This window comes from Berghia stephanieae, chromosome 10 (genome assembly GCF_034508935.2).
Source record: "Berghia stephanieae isolate SIO BIC M18660-M18661 chromosome 10, UCSD_Bste_1.3, whole genome shotgun sequence".
Taxonomy (NCBI): Eukaryota; Metazoa; Mollusca; class Gastropoda; order Nudibranchia; family Aeolidiidae; genus Berghia; species Berghia stephanieae.
This window is the reverse complement of record NC_088369.1, coordinates 40,025,856-40,050,115: the sequence shown is the minus strand read 5'-3', so window position 1 is coordinate 40,050,115 and position 24,260 is coordinate 40,025,856. Positions and strand designations below refer to the sequence as shown.

At 40.0% G+C, this 24,260-nt stretch overlaps 1 protein-coding gene across 3 annotated transcripts; it reads right to left on the bottom strand.

The window, feature by feature from the left end:
• Positions 1 to 279: 279 nt before the first annotated feature.
• LOC144981118 (uncharacterized) lies at positions 280 to 23,438 on the bottom strand. Of its 3 annotated transcripts, none has more exons than XM_078929262.1 (9): positions 23,243 to 23,438; positions 21,355 to 21,504; positions 19,405 to 19,548; positions 15,828 to 16,067; positions 13,346 to 13,391; positions 12,084 to 12,135; positions 10,198 to 10,409; positions 4,629 to 4,766; positions 280 to 647 (listed from the first exon to the last, which is right to left on the bottom strand). In XM_078929262.1, exons 1-9 carry the CDS (start codon positions 23,335 to 23,337, stop codon positions 555 to 557), a joined length of 1,170 nt encoding a protein of 389 aa, XP_078785388.1. In that variant the 5' UTR covers positions 23,338 to 23,438; the 3' UTR covers positions 280 to 554. The 3 variants fall into 3 exon arrangements, with proteins under 3 accessions (XP_078785388.1, XP_078785389.1, XP_078785390.1); XM_078929263.1 differs by having other exon boundaries at positions 396 to 647; positions 19,489 to 19,548; XM_078929264.1 differs by lacking the exon at positions 19,405 to 19,548 and having other exon boundaries at positions 396 to 647.
• Positions 23,439 to 24,260: the final 822 nt, after the last annotated feature.

Sequence of the window (24,260 nt, the reverse complement as noted above, 5' to 3'; positions counted from 1 at the left end):
AAATAATCTTATCAGAGATGAATGAGATGACGTGGTAGTGGCGTAGATCTCATTCATCTCTGGTGTTTCATTCATCCTGTTTTGTTGGGAAATCCGAAATGTTCATTTGATCTGTTTTTTGTAATTAAATTGAAGCTTACATTCAATTTCACATTATCATTTATTTGATACAAAATATATAGGATTTTTTTTTCTATCACAAAACTGATGTCTATTATGGTAATTACTGTAACGCAACACAAAGTATGTACAGGCAATCAATGAAAATTGACAATCATGTTATGGTGTATGAGTTTAATTCATATTTGATTATCATATCAACCGACAAGGCCTCTTTGTCTCTCTTTCTCTCTCATTTTCTTTGCCTCTCTCTTTCTCTCTCCCATTGACTATCATTTTCTCTCTCTCTCTCTCTCTCTCTCTCTCTCTCTCTCTCTCTCTCTCTCTCTCTCTCTCTCTCTCTCTCTCTCTCTCTCTCTCTCTCATTTACTATCATTTTCTCTACCTGTCTCTCTCTCTCTATCTCTCCCTCTCTCCCTCTCTCTCTCTCTCTCTCAACACATGGCCTCTCCCTCAATCTTCCTCTTCCGTAATTGTGACAACCTGTCTATCCATCTCTCCATCTTCTCTTCCACGTTACAAAATAGCTGAGAATGGAAAAACAGGGAAAAAGAAAAGTATTAAAAACAACAACAACAAAATAAAATAAAAAGATTTTAAGATCCAAGAACACAAAACATGTGGTTGGTTAAAAGAACAATACAAGACTATTACAAGTGATTCATACTGCAACTGTTGAGTACAGATGATACAAATTATTTTTCATTATAGGTATTTTATTTGTTTTCCACGTTTATTTGTGTATTGCTGTGCTGACGAAGGGTTTGTACCCGAAACGTCCATAGTCTGTTTTGTTCCTATACGAAGCCTTTCAATTTTCACTCTTTCGTTAGTATTTTACAAGTGGGCTGAGTGTCTCGATAGCACAGTTGGTAGAGCACTTGCATCACATGCAAAGGAACCGAAATTGATCCCAGGTGAAGTCAAGACTTTTCCCCATACAGTTCTAATCCCCTAAACTTGAGCTGTTTGTACAGACCTGTCAATCCTTCAAGACTTTTCCCCATACAGTTCTAATCCCCTAAACTTGAGCTGTTTGTACAGACCTGTCAATCCTTCAAGACTTTTCCCCATACAGTTCTAATCCCCTAAACTGACTTTGACAGACTGTCATCCTTCAAGACTGTTCCATACAGTTCTAATCCTCAACTGAGCTGTTTGTACATACCTTCAATCTCAGATTTCCCTCAGTTCTAATCCCCTAAACTTGAGCTGTTTGTACAGACCTGTCAATCCTTCAAGACTTTTCCCATACAGTTCTAATCCCCTAACTTGAGCTGTTTGTACAGACCTGCAATCCTTCAACTGTCCCTACTTCAATCCCTAATTGACTGTTTTACAGCCTGTCAATCTTCAAGATTTCCCATACAGTTCTATCCCCTAAACTTGAGCTGTTTGTACAGACCTGTCAATCCTTCAGATTTCCCTCAGTTCTAACCCAACTGACTTGTAAGACTTGTCATCCTTCAGACTTTCCCATACAGTTCTAATCCCCTAAACTTGAGCTGTTTGTACAGACCTGTCAATCCTTCAAGACTGTTCCCCATACAGTTCTAATCCCTAAACTTGAGCTGTTGTACAGACCTGTCAATCTTCAAGACTGTTCCCATACAGTTCTAATCCCTAACTTGAGCTGTTTGTACAGACCTGTCAATCCTTCAAGACTTTTCCCATACAGTTCTAATCCCCTAAACTTGAGCTGTTTGTACAGACTTGTCAATCCTTCAAGACTTTCCCCATACGTTATCCAACTAGTTGTTCTCTCAGTTCATGCTTCAGTCGATACTGCATGAAATCTTATTCCTGTCTTGCTTTCAAATTGTTTAGTTGTGAACCTTCATTTCTGCTGTTGTACATCCATCTTCAAGACTTTTCCCCATACAGTTCTAATCCCCTAAACTTGAGCTGTTTGTACAGACCTGTCAATCCTTCAAGACTGTTCCCCATACAGTTCTAATCCCCTAAACTTGAGCTGTTTGTACAGACTGTCAATCCTTCAAGACTGTTCCTCATACAGTTCTAATACCCTAAACTTGAGCTGTTTGTACAGACCTGTCAATCCTTCAAGACTGTTCCCATACAGTTCTAATCCCTAACTTGAGTGTTTGTACAGACCTGTCAATCCTTCAAGACTGTTCCCATACAGTTCTAATCCCCTAAACTTGAGCTGTTTGTACAGACTTGTCAATCCTTCAAGACTTTCCCCATACAGTTCTAATCCCCTAAACTTGAGCTGTTTGTACATGACTGTCAATCCGTTCAGACTGTTCCCATACAGTTCTAATCCCCTAAACTTGAGCTGTTTGTACAGACCTGTCAATCCTTAAGACTTTTCCCATACAGTTCTAATCCCCTAAACTTGAGCTGTTTGTACAGACCTGTCAATCCTTCAAGACTTTTCCCCATACAGTTCTAATCCCCTAAACTTGAGCTGTTTGTACAGACCTGTCAATCCTTCAAGACTTTTCCCCATACAGTTCTAATCCCCTAAACTTGAGCTGTTTGTACAGACTTGTCAATCCTTCAAGACTTTTCCCATACAGTTCTAATCCCTAAACTTGAGCTTTTGTCTTCTTCTTCTAGGTTCCATGCTGTCCAGGCTTCGATACGCATGAATTTCTCTCTCCATTCCCCTGCTCTGCTTTTTCAAACACTCTTGATTGTTAATTGGTGAAGCCTTCGTTGGTATGAGCTGTTGTACAGACCTTCATCCTTCAAGACTTTTCCCCATACAGTTCTAATCCCCTAAACTTGAGCTGTTTGTACAGACCTGTCAATCCTTCAAGACTGTTCCCCATACAGTTCTAATCCCCTAAACTTGAGCTGTTTGTACAGACTTGTCAATCCTTCAAGACTGTTCCTCATACAGTTCTAATACCCTAAACTTGAGCTGTTTGTACAGACCTGTCAATCCTTCAAGACTGTTCCCCATACAGTTCTAATCCCCTAAACTTGAGCTGTTTGTACAGACCTGTCAATCCTTCAAGACTGTTCCCCATACAGTTCTAATCCCCTAAACTTGAGCTGTTTGTACAGACCTGTCAATCCTTCAAGACTTTTCCCCATACAGTTCTAATCCCCTAAACTTGAGCTGTTTGTACAGACTTGTCAATCCTTCAAGACTTTTCCCCATACAGTTCTAATCCCCTAAACTTGAGCTGTTTGTCTTCTTCTTCTAGGTTCCATGCCTGGTCCAGGCTTCGGATACTGCATGAATTATCTCTCTCCATTCCTCCCTGTCTCTTGCTTTTTCAAACAGCTCTTGGATTGTTAAGTTGGTGAAGCCCTTCAGTTGGTCTATGAGCTGTTTGTACAGACCTGTCAATCCTTCAAGACTTTTCCCATACAGTTCTAATCCCCTAAACTTGAGCTGTTTGTACAGACCTGTCAATCCTTCAAGACTGTTCCCCATACAGTTCTAATCCCCTAAACTTGAGCTGTTTGTACAGACTTGTCAATCCTTCAAGACTGTTCCTCATACAGTTCTAATACCCTAAACTTGAGCTGTTTGTACAGACCTGTCAATCCTTCAAGACTGTTCCCCATACAGTTCTAATCCCCTAAACTTGAGCTGTTTGTACAGACCTGTCAATCCTTCAAGACTGTTCCCCATACAGTTCTAATCCCCTAAACTTGAGCTGTTTGTACAGACTTGTCAATCCTTCAAGACTGTTCCCCATACAGTTCTAATCCCCTAAACTTGAGCTGTTTGTACAGACCTGTCAATCCTTCAAGACTGTTCCCATACAGTTCTAATCCCCTAAACTTGAGCTGTTTGTACAGACCTGTCAATCCTTCAAGACTTTTCCCCATACAGTTCTAATCCCCTAAACTTGAGCTGTTTGTACAGACCTGTCAATCCTTCAAGACTTTTCCCCATACAGTTCTAATCCCTAAACTTGAGCTGTTTGTACAGACCTGTCAATCCTTCAAGACTTTTCCCCATACAGTTCTAATCCCTAAACTTGAGCTGTTTGTACAGACTTGTCAATCCTTCAAGACTTTTCCCCATACAGTTCTAATCCCCTAAACTTGAGCTGTTTGTCTTCTTCTTCTAGGTTCCATGCCTGGTCCAGGCTTCGGATACTGCATGAATTATCTCTCTCCATTCCTCCCTGTCTCTTGCTTTTTCAAACAGCTCTTGGATTGTTAAGTTGGTGAAGCCCTTCAGTTGGTCTATGAGCTGTTTGTACAGACCTGTCAATCCTTCAAGACTTTTCCCCATACAGTTCTAATCCCCTAAACTTGAGCTGTTTGTACAGACCTGTCAATCCTTCAAGACTGTTCCCCATACAGTTCTAATCCCCTAAACTTGAGCTGTTTGTACAGACTTGTCAATCCTTCAAGACTGTTCCTCATACAGTTCTAATACCCTAAACTTGAGCTGTTTGTACAGACCTGTCAATCCTTCAATTCCAAAAGTGGAATCAAAACGCCTGAAAATAGGAATTTGAGACCAAAATTTCATGTCGAAGATGAATGAATAAAGCATGACTGTTATTTCTTACCGATGGATGCATGATGGAGTCAGCGTCCAGTGAGACAGGCTGTGTGTCCAGGTCAGGTTTGATGGTGAAACCCACAGAGGATAGGGAACCAAAGATGGCGTCATCGTGGCTGGACATCAGGGGGTCTGGCTTCTCCTCCTGATTGAAAAAACAAACAACAAAAAACAAACTAAAACTTGAGCTTTTATATAGCGCAATATCCATTAAACGTGCTCAAAGCCCTTTACAAGGGGTCCCTGACAAACAGCAACACGTAACATGTAGAACGAGACATGACGCCTGTTAGGCAGTATTACATTTTTTTTCGGATGGAGACAACACTGTTAACGACCAGGTACTCATTTTGCACATGAGTATGGTGAGAGAATGTGAGTAAAGAGCCTATTCCAAGGACTCAACTATGCATTGAGCGCAGCTCGAACCCAGGACCTTCCGATCCGAAAACGAGAGTCATACCACAAGACCACATAGCCACATGAAGCTCTTAGCCGCATGATTGAAAACACATAAACACACACAAAAAAAATACCTAAACATAACAAGAAATGTAGTGAGCAGAAAAAACTCAGAAGATGATAGAGTAAAATCTTTGCGGCAATGGGGGTTCGTTTTCGTTTTATGGTTTTTTTTAGGGATTTAAGGCGCTTGCAATGCATTAAGGTCATATCAGCGCAAGTAAAAGGAAAGAAAATGGGAGAGTAAAAAGTTTTAGAAATACAATTAAAACACCCAAGAAAAGGTAAGACAAAGGGGAATTGGTTCAAATAGGAAACAGATGTAGATTCCAAAAGCACACTATTAAAGTACTTAGTTTGAGATAACCTAAAAGTCTCACCAAGACTCTAGCGCAAGTTTCCACTAAGAGGAATACACTCAAATGTTTACAAATCATAAGTTAAAAATTTAAAAAAATAACAATACATAAAAGAAAGATGATTTACAAGGAGAAAAATATCATCTCTCAAAACTCTTAACTATACATTCAACTGTTTCCCTCCCAGCCAAGGACTCTGGCCAGGGTCAGGACAAAACCAAGTAACCTGATTTCAAGACAAAGACAGAAAGCAATTAGGAAAACATATAGTGGGAGAGAAGACATAGTAAGTGCCTCTCTTCCCACTATGGGAGGTCAGGAATCCCACCCAGACAATGGGGGTTAAAACCCATGACCCTACCAATGGCAACTCCGCCTGGTTACGAGAGGCGTGCGATGCAATCGATGCTATCCACCACTCCAAATTTTTAAAAAGCTGTATGAAGTGTAGTATCTAACTTGAATCTGTCTCCTGACTTCTTGAAGTCATGGGTTCAACACACAAATTCCGTGAAGTTTGTTTACAAGCCAGCAGTTATGCTTAATACCCATATTTTCAACACAAACATATAATATAGAGATGATTGAGCATGAGACATTGAGTGGGCTCCGATATTGGGGGCGAATATCAACTCAGAAAAGTGAGTGGAGCAAGCATATAAGTTGATAATAATGAGAAATAAAGTGGGCAGAAGTGTGCGGGAATACAATGGAGAATAAAAACATTGCGGTGATGGGGGTTTCAACCCACGACATTACCATCTGGGAGAAGGTTTTGTCAGATTAAATGTAGAACTAACAAGTATAAATCAACGTTCGTTTCATCAGCAATAAAAATTTTGAATATTTCATATGGTACAGAAAAACCAAGGATTGATTCGTTGACTGATTAACTGATTAATTTATTTAATGTAAGATTAACTGACCAATTGATAATGATGATAATTTTTGGTGTCAAATTGCCATAATCGCAACAAATTGAAAACGAAATGAATATGTTTATGTTGTGTATATCGCACGTGTGAAAGAAAGAGAGGAAGAGAGAGAGAGAGAGAGAGAGAGAGAGATAGAGAGAGAGAGAGAGAGAGAGAGAGAGAGAGAGAGAGAGAGAGAGAGAGAGAGAGAGAGAGAGAGAGAGAGAGAGAGAGAGAGATGAGGAGAGAGAGAAATAAGTCGGAGTGAAATATCTGTTCAATGTTACAGTTATCGTTTAACGTTATAACAAGTGTAACTAAATTACAAATTGCCATATTTATGGACAATAAAGATCTATTATTATTATTATTGTTATTATTATTATTATTATTATTATTATTATTATTATTATCATTATTATTATTATTATTATTATTTACATTAACATGCACTAATACAGCCTTTTGCAAGGCTTGTTTTCATTTTTGTGAAATGTCATGAGTCATTTAACACGTTCCCTCAGCTAACTATAAAATCTGGGACGAAAAGCTGTGATTTGCAGCTTGTGAATTGTTTCATTCAATGCAAGGAATTGACAAATCATAACCATGTGTTGTGATACAGTAACTTTTCTACTTCTCCTCAGCACCATTTACAACCTGTTTTGCTTTGTAACAATTTGATGTGCTTGGATGGAGTTATGAGCACTTATCTTTAAGGGGCGATTTGGGTCTAATTATTAGGAAAATCCTTCGAAAAATTGATTTTGAGATTTTGGTGGAAAATGATATTTTATTATCTTAGAAATAATATAATTGAAGTCCAAACTCTTAAAGTAGTCTATAAAGGCACGAAAAACACAGTCGAAAATGGTACAGGTAGTAAGAAATGTGTGAAAAACGGGAAGCCATTTTGCTATTTTCTCAATATGTCATATTTCTAAGGGTATGGAAAACTGTGTCAACCTTTTCTCAGAATCTATTCCATGAAATTGTCTGAAAATTTCCACAGTTATCACAGAGATAATGTATTATGTCACATCAGAGAGATTTTTTTGATAAGATATGTGAATTTTTAATTATAATCCTAATTCTGAATTTTTAAGGTCAATTTTGCCATAACATTTTGATTCTCAACTTTGCAATGTTCTAATAAAAAACCCATAAGCTAAAGCCATAAAATCTCTGTTGTGACACACTATGGTACAAAGTTGACAATAGGGAAGAATATGGAGGTCATTCCTTCATTTATTTTTGTGGAACGTTTGCCACAAGATTGTTATATTTTTTGATGTCAGACCCCCAAATTAGGTCGCAAAATGGGTATAAACACAGATAATTAAAATTGTTCACCATAAATGTTGTTTTTTAACCTATATTGATGATAGAGAATGATTAAAACTGCCCAATATGGGTAATTAAATTTTTTTTAGAAAAGACCCAAACCGCCCCTTAAGCACTTATTTAGTCGGAGACAAATATCAAATGCCCAACCTGAACTTTTGCCAATTATGGACATATATTTGTACTATTGATAACAATATCTTATACATACCATATAACTTAAATTAATAAAATTGAATTTTACTCCTTAAACAAACAAAAAAAGAACAAAATGCCAAACACAGAATATTTCATTCAAAATCCTTCTTCAGCCAATACAGGCGTCTTCAGGAAAAAGACCCGTGTTTACTTGAAATAAGAGACTACATTTGGTCTTTTTCCTTAAATCGGCAGAATAACAAAAACAATAAAAAACATAAATACAACCTGTAATAAACAGATAGATACATTATACAAGCAAAACACCCAAGAAAAAGTAAGACAAAGGGGAATTGGGTCAAATGGGGAACAGATGTAGATTCCAAGAGCACACCATCAATGTACTTAGTTTGAGATCAAACCAAAAGTCTCATCCAAACACCAGCACAAGATCCCACTAAGAAGACATTGAGATGACAAACTACGATTGGTACTTTTCTAACTACTGGTAAGTGGGGAGACTTCACCTAATCGTTCCACCTGGTACTTTTCTAACTACTGGTAAGTGGGGAGACTTCACCTAATCGTTCCACCTGGTACTTTTCTAACTACTGGTAAGCGGGGAGACTTCACCTAATCGTTCCACCTGGTACTTTTCTAACTACTGGTAAGTGGGGAGACTTCACCGAATCATTCCACCTGGTACTTTTCTAACTACTGGTAAGTGGGGAGACTTCACCTAATCGTTCCACCTGGTACTTTTCTAACTACTGGTAAGTGGTGAGCCTTCACCGAATCGTTCCACCTGGTACTTTTCTAACTACTGGTAAGTGGGGAGACTTCACCGAATCGTTCCACCTGGTACTTTTCTAACTACTGGTAAGTGGGGAGACTTCACCGAATCGTTCCACCTGGTACTTTTCTAACTACTGGTAAGTGGGGAGACTTCACCGAATCGTTCCACCTGGTACTTTTCTAACTACTGGTAAGCGGGGAGACTTCACAGAATCGTTCCACCTGGTACTTTTCTAACTACTGGTAAGTGGGGAGACTTCACCGAATCGTTCCACCTGGTACTTTTCTAACTACTGGTAAGTGTGGAGACTTCACCGAATCGTTCCACCTGGTACTTTTCTAACTACTGGTAAGTGGGAAGACTTCACCGAATCGTTCCACCTGGTACTTTTCTAACTACTGGTAAGTGGGGAGACTTCACCGAATCGTTCCACCTGCTACTTTTCTAACTACTGGTAAGTGGGAAGACTTCACCGAATCGTTCCATCTGGTACTTTTCTAACTACTGGTAAGTGGGGAGACTTCACCGAATCGTTCCACCTGGTACTTTTCTAACTACTGGTAAGTGGGGAGACTTCACCTAATCGTTCCACCTGGTACTTTTCTAACTACTGGTAAGCGGGGAGACGTCACCGAATCGTTCCACCTGGTACTTTTCTAACTACTGGTAAGTGGGGAGACTTCACCGAATCGTTCCACCTGGTACTTTTCTAACTACTGGTAAGTGGGGAGACTTCACCGAATCGTTCCACCTGGTACTTTTCTAACTACTGGTAAGTGGGGAGACTTCACCGAATCGTTCCACCTGGTACTTTTCTAACTACTGGTAAGTGGGGAGACTTCACCGAATCGTTCCACCTGGTACTTTTCTAACTACTGGTAAGCGGGGAGACTTCACAGAATCGTTCCACCTGGTACTTTTCTAACTACTGGTAAGTGGGGAGACTTCACCTAATCGTTCCACCTGGTACTTTTCTAACTACTGGTAAGCGGGGAGACGTCACCGAATCGTTCCACCTGGTACTTTTCTAACTACTGGTAAGTGGGGAGACTTCACCGAATCGTTCCACCTGGTACTTTTCTAACTACTGGTAAGTGGGGAGACTTCACCGAATCGTTCCACCTGGTACTTTTCTAACTACTGGTAAGTGGGGAGACTTCACCGAATCGTTCCACCTGGTACTTTTCTAACTACTGGTAAGCAAGGAGACTTCACCGAATCGTTCCACCGGGTACTTTTCTAACTACTGGTAAGCGGGGAGACTTCACCGAATCGTTCCACCTGGTACTTTTCTAACTACTGGTAAGTGGGGAGACTTCACCGAATCGTTCCACCTGGTACTTTTCTAACTACTGGTAAGTGGGGAGACTTCACCGAATCGTTCCACCTGGTACTTTTCTAACTACTGGTAAGTGGGGAGACTTCACCGAATCGTTCCACCTGGTACTTTTCTAACTACTGGTAAGCGGGGAGACTTCACCGAATCGTTCCACCACACATCAAGTCTCTCTCTAATGGCTATGGAGGGCTACTTATATTTTTTTTAAAAGAAGCTTGACGTACCTTGACGACAATACCTCCAGATTTGAATGACGACTGCACGAATCGGCCCGAATCAATGGCCGCCACCGTGTCGGCAAAGTCTTTGGAAGCCGACATGGAGGCCACCAGTGACAATCCCGACAACTGACTGGCTGCTGCATTGTGGGTCGATGGCGAAGACGACCCTGATGACTCTTGGTCCCTTAACGTCTTCAACCTCTCATCTGCCAATGCTGCATATTGAAAAAAGACTATATGTGACCCATCGACTCAAAATGGTATTACATTGGAACATTAAAGCTGAATTTAATGTTAAACCTGGTCAAAAAAATATAAAATGTTGGCATGAGAACCCTAAAATATCGTTGCCATTCTCCTCAATAAATCATATAAACTCAACACAAGTCTGATATTTCTGACTATAAATTCAATTTTCAACATCTTAACCACTCCGACTTAATACCGTTTTGAGACATATATAAAATAATCAATAAAAATAAAAATTTGGTCATTCTACTTTTGCAAGTCCCAGTTTCTATAGCATGAAATAGACAATAGAAATTGTTTGCTATCCTTTGGCTAGTCTTTCACAAAGTACTTTCCACCAGATCTAATAGATCCAGCAATCAAAAAATTCCAATGCACCTGCGATCGATCTTAGTCCCTTTGCTTATGAAGCTATCGGGATCCCCAACTCTTCCTCACTCATTAAAACTATGATTAAAACTGTGATGGTTTCATGATCTCATTGTGGGCACTTGTAGCCTTTGACACAAGAACTTTCCTAGATTTGTGTTCATGACACACAAGACTCGACGAAAGAAAAAACAACTGACTGGAATGCATAATTTTCAGGAGTGAAAGCGGAATTGAAAAATGAGCAGTCGTTTCGTGGAAAGCTCTGATTTTATATATATATATATATATATATATATATATATATATATATATATATATATATATATATATATTATATATATATATATATATATATATATATATATTATAAACATTTGAAAGATAATTAAGATTGTTTGACTTCTACAACGTTGTTATCGAGCGTTGCTCTCATCAGGAAGTGGAAGTGAAAGTAGATTGTTGTGTTTTACGAATATACATATCCATTTCTAGCAAAAATAGCAACATTCTCAAAGATTTTCTCTGATTTTCTTTTAGTTATTTACTGACTTAAATAAATAAATTAATTAATTAATTAACAAATAAATAGAAGGATAAATAAATAAAATATAATATAAATTTTTTAAATTATATAATTCGATAAAGAAATAGATAAAAAGAAAATGGACTTACGGATACTTTTTAAAAAAATGAAAATAAAAATAAACTAGCAAAATAATGGGACATGTTGGACGTCTCTCGTTCCTGAGGTTCGAAAGTAAAAAAAAACAAGCATGGAAAAAAAAAGATTTTTTTTTTTTTTAATTGAGCTTTTATATAGCGCAATATCCATTAAACATGCTCGAAGCGCTTTACAATGGGTCCATGGCAAACAGCAACACTTAACATGTAGATCGGGACATGATGCCTCTTAGGCGATATTACAATTTTTTTCGGACCTAGACAACGCTGTTAATGGCCAGTACTCATTCTACATGGAGATTTTTACATTTTTGTGTTGTTCTCTTATGTATGAGTCAAATTTACTCCCTTTATCTTTCTCTCCATCTCATCGGCTCATCTCGGCACCTCTAGTTTTTGGTTTTGCTCATTTTACGCCTGAGTACGAGAGAATGTAAGTAAAAGAGCCTGTTCCAATGACTTAGCCGAGAGAGGCTCGAACACAGGACCTTCTGATCCAAAAGCAAGTGTCATACCACAAGACTACATAGCCGCAAAAAGAAAAAACAAAAAAACAAAATTTTAATCCAAATTTCCAAAACACCAACCAGCTGCCTGCAGTGCTTTCCTCATTCGTAGCTCTGCCTTCTCCGAAGAGGTCTGAAGGAGTGAAATAAACAATATAAAGATGTGAATAATGAAGTAACCCCCCTTTGAAGAGGTCTGAAGGAGTGAAATAAACAATATAAAGATGTGAATAATGAAGTAACCCCCCTTTGAAGAGGTCTGAAGGAGTGAAATAAACAATACAAAGATGTGAATAAAGAAGTACCCCCCCTCTGGACCGAAGAGGTCTGAAGGAGTGAAATAAACAATACAAAGATGTGAATAATGAAGTAACCCCCCTTTGAAGAGGTCTGAAGGAGTGAAATAAACAATACAAAGATGTGAATAAAGAAGTACCCCCCCCCCCCCTCTGGACCGAAGAGGTCTGAAGGAGTGAAATAAACAATATAAAGATGTGAATAATGAAGTAACCCCCCCCCCCCCCCTCTGGAAGGTACTTTGCAATAGACTAGCGTCCTATCCAAAGTGTAGCAAGCGATTGCTATTGTCCATTTCACGCTACAGAAACCTGGATAAACTTCGGGGCTCCATGAGCTTAATGGCTCTGAAGGACTACTAATAATATTGAAGACTGTCTCTGAAGGACTACTAATAACATTGAAGACTGTCTCTGAAGGACTACTAATAATATTGAAGACTGTCTCTGAAGGACTACTAATAATATTGAAGACTGTCTCTGAAGGACTACTAATAATATTGAAGACTGTCTCTGAAGGACTACTAATAATATTGAAGACTGTCTCTGAAGGACTACTAATAATATTGAAGACTGTCAATTCAACTTACAACAGCCCAACCTGATAAACTCATATAGTGAAGAGATCATTAAAAAAAAAACAACAAATAATTTATTATTAAAAACTTGAGCATTTCTATACTGCAATATCCACCAAATGTACTCAAAGCGCTTTAGAAGGGGTACTAAGTAAGCCAACAGCAACATTTAACATGCCGGATGGGACATGGCGCCTGTTAGGTGATATTACAATTTTTTCAGACAGGGACAACGCTGTTAATGGCCAGGTACTCATTTTACACCTGAGTACAATGAGAGAATGTGCTTAAAGAGCCTTTTCCAAGGACTCAATTATACACAGAGCAAGGCTCGAACTCAGGACCTTCTGATCCAAAAACATGTGTCATTCCACAAGACCACATAGCCCGTCCAAAGTCAGGCATCCCCTTGGTCCATAAATCCAACAAAGGTCAAAAACTCTATAATAAATAAAAAACCATCCCGTACCATGGCTTGTGACTGGTCATTCTCGTATCGTTCTGGACTGGCTTGTCTGGTTGAGAAAAGATGAGGAAGATGCTTTCAAATTAATTTTATTTTATAAAATATAAAGTTTATGTTTCAAAAAAAAAAAAACCAACAATTATTACACAAACCTAAAAACCTGCAATGGTCAACAACTAAAAACTCAGCCTATTTTTGTGTCAAAACCCCAAATTTAAGAACTTCCAATCCGATAGCAAGTGTCTCATACCACTAGACCATATTGCTGTAAGTGGTCTGAAAATTTTATCATAGAACATATGACATGTAGAATGAATCATCACCATCATTGCCATGGTCTCTCCCTCCTGGACATGACGTGACCTCTACAACTGCCATCATCATTGCCATGGCCTCTCCCTCCTGGACATGACGTGACCTCTACAACTGCCATCATCATTGCCATGGCCTCTCCCTCCTGGACATGACGTGACCTCTACAACTGTCATCATCATTGCCATGGCTTCTCCCTCCTGGACATGACGTGACCTCTACAACTGTCATCATCATTGCCATGGCCTCTCCCTCCTGGACATGACGTGACCTCTACAACTGCCATCATCATTGCTATAGCCTCTCCCTCCTGGACAGGACGTGACCTCTACAACTGCCATCATCAATGCCATGGCCTCTCCCTCCTGGACCTGACGTGACCTCTACAACTGTCATCATCATTGCCATGGCCTCTCCCTCCTGGACATGACGTGACCTCTACAACTGTCATCATCATTGCCATGGCCTCTCCCTCCTGGACATGACGTGACCTCTACAACTGCCATCATCATTGCTATAGCCTCTCCCTCCTGGACAGGACGTGACCTCTACAACTGCCATCATCAATGCCATGGCCTCTCCCTCCTGGACCTGACGTGACCTCTACAACTGCCATCATCATTGCCATGGCCTCTCCCTCCTGGACATGACGTGACCTCTACAACTGCCATCATCAATGCCATGGCCTCTCCCTCCTGGACCTGACGTGACCTCTACAACTGCCATCATCATTGCCATGGCCTCTCCCTCCTGGACATGACGTGACCTCTACAACTGCCATCATCATTGCCATGGCCTCTCCCTCCTGGACAGGACGTGACCTCTACAACTGCCATCATCAATGCCATGGCCTCTCCCTCCTGGACAGGACGTGACCTCTACAACTGCCATCATCAATGCCATGGCCTCTCCCTCCTGGACATGACGTGACCTCTACAACTGCTATCATCATTGCCATGGCCTCTCCCTCCTGGACATGACGTGACCTCTACAACTGCCATCATCATTGCCATGGCCTCTCCCTCCTGGACAGGACGTGACCTCTACAACTGCCATCATCAATGCCATGGCCTCTCCCTCCTGGACATAACGTGACCTCTACAACTGCCATCATCATTGCCATGGCCTCTCCCTCCTGGACATGACGTGACCTCTAAAACTGTCATCATCATTGCCATGGCCTCTCCCTCCTGGACATCACGTGACCTCTACAATTGTCATCATCATTGCCATGGCCTCTCCCTCCTGGACATCACGTGACCTCTACAACTGCCATCATCATTGCCATGGCCTCTCCCTCCTGGACAGGACGTGACCTCTACAACTGCCATCATCATTGCCATGGCCTCTCCCTCCTGGACATGACGTGACCTCTACAACTGTCATCATCATTGCCATGGCCTCTTCCTCAAGGACATGACGTGACCTCTACAACTGTCATCATCATTGCCATGGCCTCTCCCTCCTGGACATCATGTGACCTCTACAACTGCCATCATCATTGCCATGGCCTCTCCCTCCTGGACATCACGTGACCTCTACAACTGCCATCATCATTGCCATGGCCTCTCCCTCCTGGACATCACGTGACCTCTACAACTGCCATCATCATTGCCATGGCCTCCCCCTCCTGGACATCACGTGACCTCTACAACTGCCATCATCATTGCCATGGCCTCTCCCTCCTGGACATCACGTGACCTCTACAACTGCCATCATCATTGCCATAGCCTTTTCCTCCTGGACATGACGTGACCTCTACAACTGCCAACCGAAAACAAGCTTCTGTCCTGTGGCCATCCTTCCACATTCAGTCACTGGCTTTCTCATCCATTTCTTACTAACTTACTTATCCGACCCAGCAACCACCTGAGTAGCTCTTCGGTCTTGTTCCATGACGTAGAAGTTAGATTCAATTCATCCATTCACTGATGTCTTGTGACCATCTTCTTCTTGGTCTCCCTCTCCCTCTTTTACCTTCCACAATACCTTCTAGAAAAAAATTGTTCAAAGGTGTCATGATTCTTAATATGTCCATAAAGGGCAAGTTTTGTTTCCGTATCATCTTGATGAAATAAATGGAGGCAATATGTTTACAGAAAAAGCAAAATGATGTTGAAATGAGTAAAAGAGTTTATAATTTTACAGATGTGATGATAATTTCCTCCCTCACCTCGATCTGTCTGTGGTTCCTCTTGAACTAGACTTTGACCTGGATCGTCGATTGCGCCGATGGTGACGATCACGATTGCTTTTAGTTCTGCTACTGCTGTGATCTCTTGACCCTGACCTGGACCTCCTGCTGGAAACCCTTGAATTTGACCTCGACCTTGACCTACGACCACTGTAGCCTCTTGAACCTGACCTAGACCTCCTGCTGCTGTAATTATGACTTCTTGAGCCTGAATGTGACCTAAAATATTTCAAAGTTAAAAAAAAAAAATATGAATAAATAAATCGTGAGTCTAACTACTTAATGGCTTACAGGAAACCCCAGTGTTGCCAACCATAGCCTATAAAAAATGTGTGCAATGGAGTGATGAAATGAGTAAGACTTTGAAGGACTAACTACGTTACGGCTTACAGGCTAAAAAAAAAAATGGTTAAAAAGCGTGAGTTCTGTTTCTGTCATTGCTCTTTCTTTTGGGTATCCTCCCAGGTGAGGTTTTTTTTTTTGTTTGTTTGTTGCTTTAGGTCTCTTCCAACACAATTGAGGTTATATGAGAGACCGCTGAAACAAAAAAACAAGCAATCTAACAAAAATAGTACAAATGTAAATCAAAATCATAACCTAAAGATATCATAAGCTAAATTATAAATAACCAAGAACAAACAGGCAGAAGATTTACAGAAAAAAAATATCCCCTGTCAAAAATACAATCACAAACCAAAGAAGCAGGATAGGCTAGTAAAGAGAAGAAGAAACGACATCACTATCGGATCGTACACCCATGCGAACATCATAGGTATATGATTCAAGGGTGATGCTCCCATCCAACCACCCGCAGGTGAGGTTTCAATTCGTCGGGTAGTGAGAAGCCCATGCCTGCTTCAGACGCCCAACTTTTCGTGTCCCTTGGCAGTTCTAATCGAGAGATTGACTAGTGACATTAAAAATGTCTTTTTTAAATAGAACATTTATAGAGGGCAATACTCACTATCAAAGCGCTTTACAAGGGGTCCCCAGTAGTAGTAGTAGTAGCGTATAGGCTACACCTCGAAATCCATTCCGTCAACCCAGCTTCGAAAGGGGTCACTGACCAACAGAAACACATGACGTCTGTTAGGCGATATTACATTTTCCAGACAGAGACAACCCTGTTAATGGCCAGGTACACCCGAGTACGATGAGAGAATGTGAGTAAAAAGCCTTTTCCAAGGACTCAACTATGCACCAAGCAAGGCTCGAACCCAGGACCCTCCGATCCAAAAGTGAGTGTCATACTACAAGAGCACAAAGATCCATGATATTACTTCCTGTTCCTTCTCAAGATATGAAAGATGCATCTATTATATTACCTCCAAATTGAAAAGAAGACCTTCATAAATTTCTTTCTCTTTTACACGTCTTAAACAAGCTAACTATCTGAATCAACACTCTAAAAGTGTTAAGGATATACAATACATCATCAGGGAAAACAAAAAGTAAAGTGGATGAAAAAAAAAAAAAAAAAATTTAAAAATACAAAATAAAATAAAATCAGCGATTCTTGACTTGAGAAGAAAGGATTTCTTTTTCTTGTAATTTTCTTTCTGACTGTATTATTCACTCTTTTAGTTTTGTTTTTAAGGGTTTTACGGCGCTTGTGAAACATTTAGGTCATTTCAGACACAGAATTACAATTAAAGCACCCTAGAAAAAATAAGACAAAGCTAGTAAGAATACGGAAAGAACTTTCTAGCTAATGAAAAACACAAAAGTAGGAAAAAACTCAATCCAAATAAAAAATTATGAATTAATAAATAAACAACAATAAAAAACAAAACAAAGAAAGAAAAAAATCAAAACAAATTTTTCCAAAACAGGAAAAGTTTGATGAATGGCAATCATCTTTCAATCCTATTAACATTACTGGATGGTCTTCTAAAGCGACTATCACCCTAAGGACAAATCAAACATGTACCAAAAAACAACTTAACATTACTGGATGGTCTTCTAAAGCGACTATCACCCTAAGGACAAATCAAACCTGTACCAAAAAACAACTTAACATTACTGGATGGTCTTCTAAAGTGACTATCACCCTGACAAATCAAACCTGTACCAAAAAACAACTTAACATTACTGGATGGTCTTCTAAAGTGACTATCACCCTAAGGACAAATCAAACCTGTACCAAAAAACAACTTAACATTACTGGATGGTCTTCTAAAGCGACTATCACCCTAAGGACAAATCAAATAAGTACCAAAAAACAACTTAACATTACTGGATGGTCTTCTAAAGCGACTATCACCCTAAGGACAAATCAAACCTGTACCAAAAAACAACTTAACATTACTGGATGGTCTTCTAAAGCGACTATCATCCTAAGGACAAATCAAACATGTACCAAAAAACAACTTAACATTACTGGATGGTCTTCTAAAGCGACTATCACCCTAAGGACAAATCAAAATGTACCAAAAAACAACTTAACATTACTGGATGGTCTTCTAAAGTGACTATCACCCTAAGGACAAATCAAACATGTACCAAAAAACAACTTAACATTACTGGATGGTCTTCTAAACCGACTATCACCCTAAGGACAAATCAAATATGTACCAAAAAACAACTTAACATTACTGGATGGTCTTCTAAAGCGACTATCACCCTGACAAATCAAACCTGTACCAAAAAACAACTTAACATTACTGGATGGTCTTCTAAAGCGACTATCACCCTGACAAATCAAACCTGTACCAAAAAACAACTTAACATTACTGGATGGTCTTCTAAAGTGACTATCACCCTAAGGACAAATCAAACCTGTACCAAAAAACAACTCAATGTCATTCACCTTGATCTTTGACGACCTCTTGAACCTGTTCTAATCCTGTACTAAACAACAACTGAACAACTAAACTTTTACATAGTGCAACATCCACTAAACGTGCTCAATGCGCTTTACAAAGGGTCCCTGACCAACAGCAATATGTAACACGTAGAACGAGACACAATGCCCATTAGGCGATATTACAAATTTAATTCGACAGAGATAACGTCGTTAACTGTCAGGTACTCATTTTTCACCTGAGTATGGTGAGAGAATGTGAGTAAAGAGCCTTTTCCAGGGGCTCAAATATGGGCAGAGCGAGTCTCGAACCCAGAACCATTCGATACAAATGTGTTGTCATACTACTAGTCCACATAGCCGCACAACACATCATTCACCTAGATCTGTGACGACCTCTTGAACCTGTTCTAATCCTGTACTAAACAACAACTGAACAACTAAACTTTTATATAGCGCAACATCCACTAAACGTGCTCATGCGCTTTACAAAGGTTCCCTGACCAACCGCAATATATAACACGTAGAACGAGACACAACGCCCATTAGGCGATATTACAATTTTAATTCGACAGAGATAACGTCATTAATGGTCAGGTACTCATTTTACACCCGAGTATGGAGAGAGAATGTGAGTAAATAGCCTTTTCCAGGGGCTCAACTATGGGCAGAGCGAGTCTTGAACCCAGGACCTTCTGATCCGAATGTGTTGTCATACTACTAGTCCACATAGCCTCACAACATATCATTCACCTAGATCTTTGACGACCTCTTGAATCTGACTGTGACCTCCTTCTGACCCTTGTAAACGATGGCGATCTTGATTTTGATTTATACCTTTTCAACTCTGGAGATCTTGACCTTCGTGATGTCTTACTGCGTTCAGTAGAGCGAGATCTGAAAGGAAAAGATTATTTAACCCGTACTCTGGAAAGACGCGTATTTAACATTTAAAATTTGGCCAGATAACTCGTCTTTCAAATATCGATTGATTTAAATTAGCCTCATTTTAGAAAAAAAAATCAAACCTGGGATTTTAAGAATGACATCGAGAGTATGTTGTCTAGGTGACGTAAGTATCGTTTTCATTAAATTATGTTGAATTTTTTAACACTGAGTTATTCATTTTATTAAGTAACCACCATGACCACCAGGGTTGTGCCACTTCAGGGGGCAGAAACTTACTGATCTTTTACACAAACACATTAACCACCCCAATTCCGAAAATTGGACTACAATAAAAAGACATTACGTAATTACTTTTTTCCGTTTAGCAGGGAATTGGAAAATACACTGAAGGTTTATAACATCCTGAATTCAGTAAATATACAGAAAATTGGCAAACGTGGACCATCCTTTGTGCCTACCTCTATGTTGTGTGCGGCTATGTGGTCTTGTGGTATGACAATTGCATTCTGATCGGAAGGTCCTGGGTTCGAGTCTCACTCGGCGCATAGTTGAGTCCTAGAAAAATGCTCTTTACTTCCATTCTTTCACTGCCTCAGGTGCAAAATGAGTACCTGGCCGTGAACAGTGTTGTCTTTGTCGGGAAAAAAAATTGTATTATTGCCTAACAGGCGTCATGTCTCGTTTTACATGTTACATGTTGCTGTTTGTCAGGGACCCCTTGTAAAGCGCTTTGAGCACATTAAGTAGATATTGCGTTATATAAAAGCTCAATTCTTTTTTTTTAATGATTTCATGCCTCCCCAGTTATTTCTTACCTCAAACATTGTCTCTATCTTGACTCACTAGAATGAGCCCCCCCCCCCCCCCTCCTCCCTCCCAAACACCAAGTCCACGTTACGGCCTGCATTATCCTTTTGTCTTCTGTCAATGTCTCTCTATCTTGACTCACTAGAATGAGCCCCCCTCCTCCCAAACACCAAGTCCACGTTACGGCCTGCATTGTCCTTTTGTCTTCTGTCAATATCTCTCTATCTTGACTCACTAGAATGAGCCCCCCTCCTCCCAAACACCAAGTCCACGTTACGGCCTGCATTGTCCTTTTGTCTTCTGTCAATGTCTCTCTATCTTGACTCACTAGAATGAGCCCCCCCCCCCCCCCTCCCAAACACCAAGTCCACGTTACGGCCTTCATTGTGCTTTTGTCTTCTGTCAATGTCTCTCTATCTTGACTCACTAGAATGAGCCCTTCTCCCAAACATCAAGTCCACATTATGGCCTGCATTGTCCTTTTGTCTTCTGTCAATGAATCCATCTTTAAACGTTTTAGAACTAAGTCGTAACAACAATTTAATTTATCAACCTACGCCATGTCATTGACAAGCCTATAAATATGCCTTAAAACAATTATCAGTGCTGACGGTGACAAAAATTGAAACAGGAGGAAATGTTTTGAACGATTGTCCTTAAGTAAGCTCTGCCCTATTTTTAATGCACAGATAACCCCAACTTTTGGAGCCTTTGAGATGATGAACGATCTTTGATACTCCAGCCATTATATAGCCATATTAAGCTCTGCCCTATTTTTAATGCACTGATAACCCCAACTTTTGGAGCCTTTGAGATGATGAACGATCTTTGATACTCCAGCCATTTTCAAGAGAGTGGGGAAGCTGCATCTTTACAAAAGTCACCCTCTGACTCCAAAATCACAGATTTCCACAGATCGAGGTAAACCATCAACACTGAATTATTGTTAAAAACTCAAATCTTCAAGCACTTAAATTCTATCTGTACCTGGATCGTCTAGATTGATCTTTGTAGTAACCTCCCCTCCCTCGGTCAGGACTATCTGGTGACCGACGTCTAGAATGCTTGCTACTCTTCTTGCTCTTTTTACTGCCCCTGGAGCTAGAGTACCGACTGGAGTCGGCCGAACTGTTGGACCTGAAAGAGATACGACTATCTTATTTTAGGCATTTTGTATGAAGTGGAATATTTATTCACAATGTGTACGGCACCTATTTTATCAACCAATCTCTGTGTGTTTAGATATATTGAAAAACGATGTTGAAAAATGAATCAGAAGGTAGACTATGTCCCCATGATCTATATGAATTTTATATCTGAATTAAACGAAATAATGATACTTTCATCGTGTTTGCTATAAAATTATCTTTACAAAATCTACACTAATTGGAAGTTTTTAAAAAAAATTGTATTGCCTACGATTATTTTTTGCACACCGATGTCCTGAATGCAGTGCAATGTTTTAACTGGAGGGGGGGGGGGGGGGGGGGGGGGGTTAAGAGGGTTAAAATTGTAAGTGTTTTGAGTGCAATGTCTCTCATCATGTGTGGAAGTTTCTACAATATCATGGCTGTCATTATTTAAAGACCCTGTAGGGAACATATTTGTTGTGCCTTTTGGTTTTTTGTTGTTCTCGGCTGTGTGGATGTTGTGAGCTGTTTTATGTCTGTGGGTTTGTGAGTCTTGTGTGCTGTTTTTTCTTGCATGTTTGTGACGTGCCTATATGAATTGTGAGTACTGACTATCGTTTCTTCTGCTACAGATTGACATTTTCTATACCTAGGTATGTGTGCTTAAGGCTGTTTGAGCATTGTTTAACTCACATGAATTGCCTGTTATTTGGACAATAAAGTTTATTATAATTATTATTATTTCGCGTGCCGGGAACCATGCCTGACATAGCCAGTAGATTTATGCTATTGAGATGTCCAGATAAGCATATTATAGAGATATAGACACAATACGGAGATGACCATCAACGTATCCGTACGTCTTTGGAGATTTCCACTTAGTCTTAGGTGACAACCCCCATTTAGATTTCAAAATGAGAAACCCCACTTTGGTGGCGGCCACCCACTTATTAAATAAGTCTCGGCAACCCTTGAACGCAGATTCCCTGACTTGGGACAGAGATGCAGATACGAGATGGACGCCGGTTTGGACAAATTCAATCCATCGAGGGGGCAGGGACAGTCAATCACAAACTGGGGGAGAAATTGCCAGGCTTCTCGACCAGCAAAAGGAGGCACTGGGTGGCAGAGAATTGGCTTCGGTTGAGAACCTGCCTAGTGGCAAAATTGCTTCATCAGCAGGATTTTTCCACCTGTCTGATATGTACCCATTGTGGTAACGAACACGACACTGCAGAGCATCTCATTGAACAGTGTGTTCTGTCGAAGCTTCCAGGCAGGTTTGCGATGGTGCACGAGTGCGGTAAAGAATTTGCTGATTGCCGATTGGATTGATCATCATAACACAGTAGTGTGAGCACCTGCTGCTGCCATGACACCCACACGAATGTCGATGTATATTGTGTATATATAGTATAATACAGTAACCTACTATCCATCGGCTGATCTATTGTCAGTTTACGTTTCTATTGATACTTTATTATTAACTTTACTTAGAGTGCATTTCAAAACTTTACTTTCCATAATCTTGAATTACGAATGTGGATAAATGTTTAAAGGTAAAAGAGCGGAGTTTCAAAAAAGTGTGTGTATATAACTATAACCGTCCATCGTTGTTGGCAGACAGTGTCTGCCAATAATCAACTTTCTTATTCTCATATGTCTGAGTCTGAGAATAATCACAGAATTACAGCGAAAGCCAAAGCTCACGACTCACTCACACTCACTGACACTGCACTGCTCACCTCGATCGGGTCCTCCTTCGTCTCTCTTTCTTCTTTTTCTTCGACGATCTAGAATATGAATCGCTGTCAGAATCACTGGACCTGCTCCTACCCATGGTTTGTTGGTGACAATGTTGATTAGATAGTTGATCAATTTACAATTCGTATGTTTAGTGATGTGATCTTTGTTGTCAGCAGAAGTAAGGAAAAAGAAAGTAGAAAGTACTAACGGTGAAAAATGAAGGGACACTACTCTTGTTGCATATTATTATGACTGAATCTGAAGTGAATAAAATTACAGTAAATATCAACAAATTCTAAGGGTTTAGTTCCACGCTGTTGCAATAAATGTCTCCGGATACATTAATATGGCGCTTCACTTCTCTATTATTTAAGAAATGATATAATATCCCATCCCTGGTCCTGTCTCTTATTCCACAGTAATCACATTTCTTGATACCGCGGCGCTGTTGAAAAAAAAGAAAAGAAAAAAGACTTGAGCTTTTATATAGCGCAATATCCACTTGTGCTTAATGTGCACTTAATGTGCTCAAAGCGCTTTACAAGGGGTCCCTGACCAACAGCAACATATACCAAGTAGAACGAGACATGACGCCTGTTAGGCGAGAATACATTTTTTTCCCGACAGAGACAACGCTGTTAACGGCCAGGTACTCATTTTACACCTGAGTACGGTAACAGAATGTGAGTAAAGAGCCTTTTCCAAGGACTCAACTATGCGCCGAGCCAGGCTCGAACTCAGGACCTTCCGATCCGAAAGCGAAGGTCATACAACAAGACAACATAGCCGCGCTGTTGGAGCACTTTGTATACCAAGCCAAGATAGGCAGTCTATTTTTGCCGTCTAATAAATACACTGTACTTCAAATATTAACACCATCAACAAGACCTTTAACTCCTTCCTTACCGATCGAATTCAGTAGGTATTTTGAGCTTTTATATAGCGCATTATCCACTACACGTGCTCAAAGCGCTTTACAGGGGGTCCCTGGCCAACAGCAACACATAACATGTAGGA

Bases quoted from the DNA above. Each gene is read 5' to 3' on its own strand.
- LOC144981118 (XM_078929262.1), bottom strand. From the start codon at position 23,337: ATGGGTAGGAGCAGGTCCAGTGATTCTGACAGCGATTCATATTCTAGA. The intron at 13,392-15,827 runs GTGAGGGAGGAA...TTTCTCAACCAG, and splicing joins GGAACCACAGACAGATCGAG to ACAAGCCAGTCCAGAACGAT. The intron at 4,767-10,197 runs GTACGTCAAGCT...TTTTTCAATCAG, and splicing joins CTGGAGGTATTGTCGTCAAG to GAGGAGAAGCCAGACCCCCT.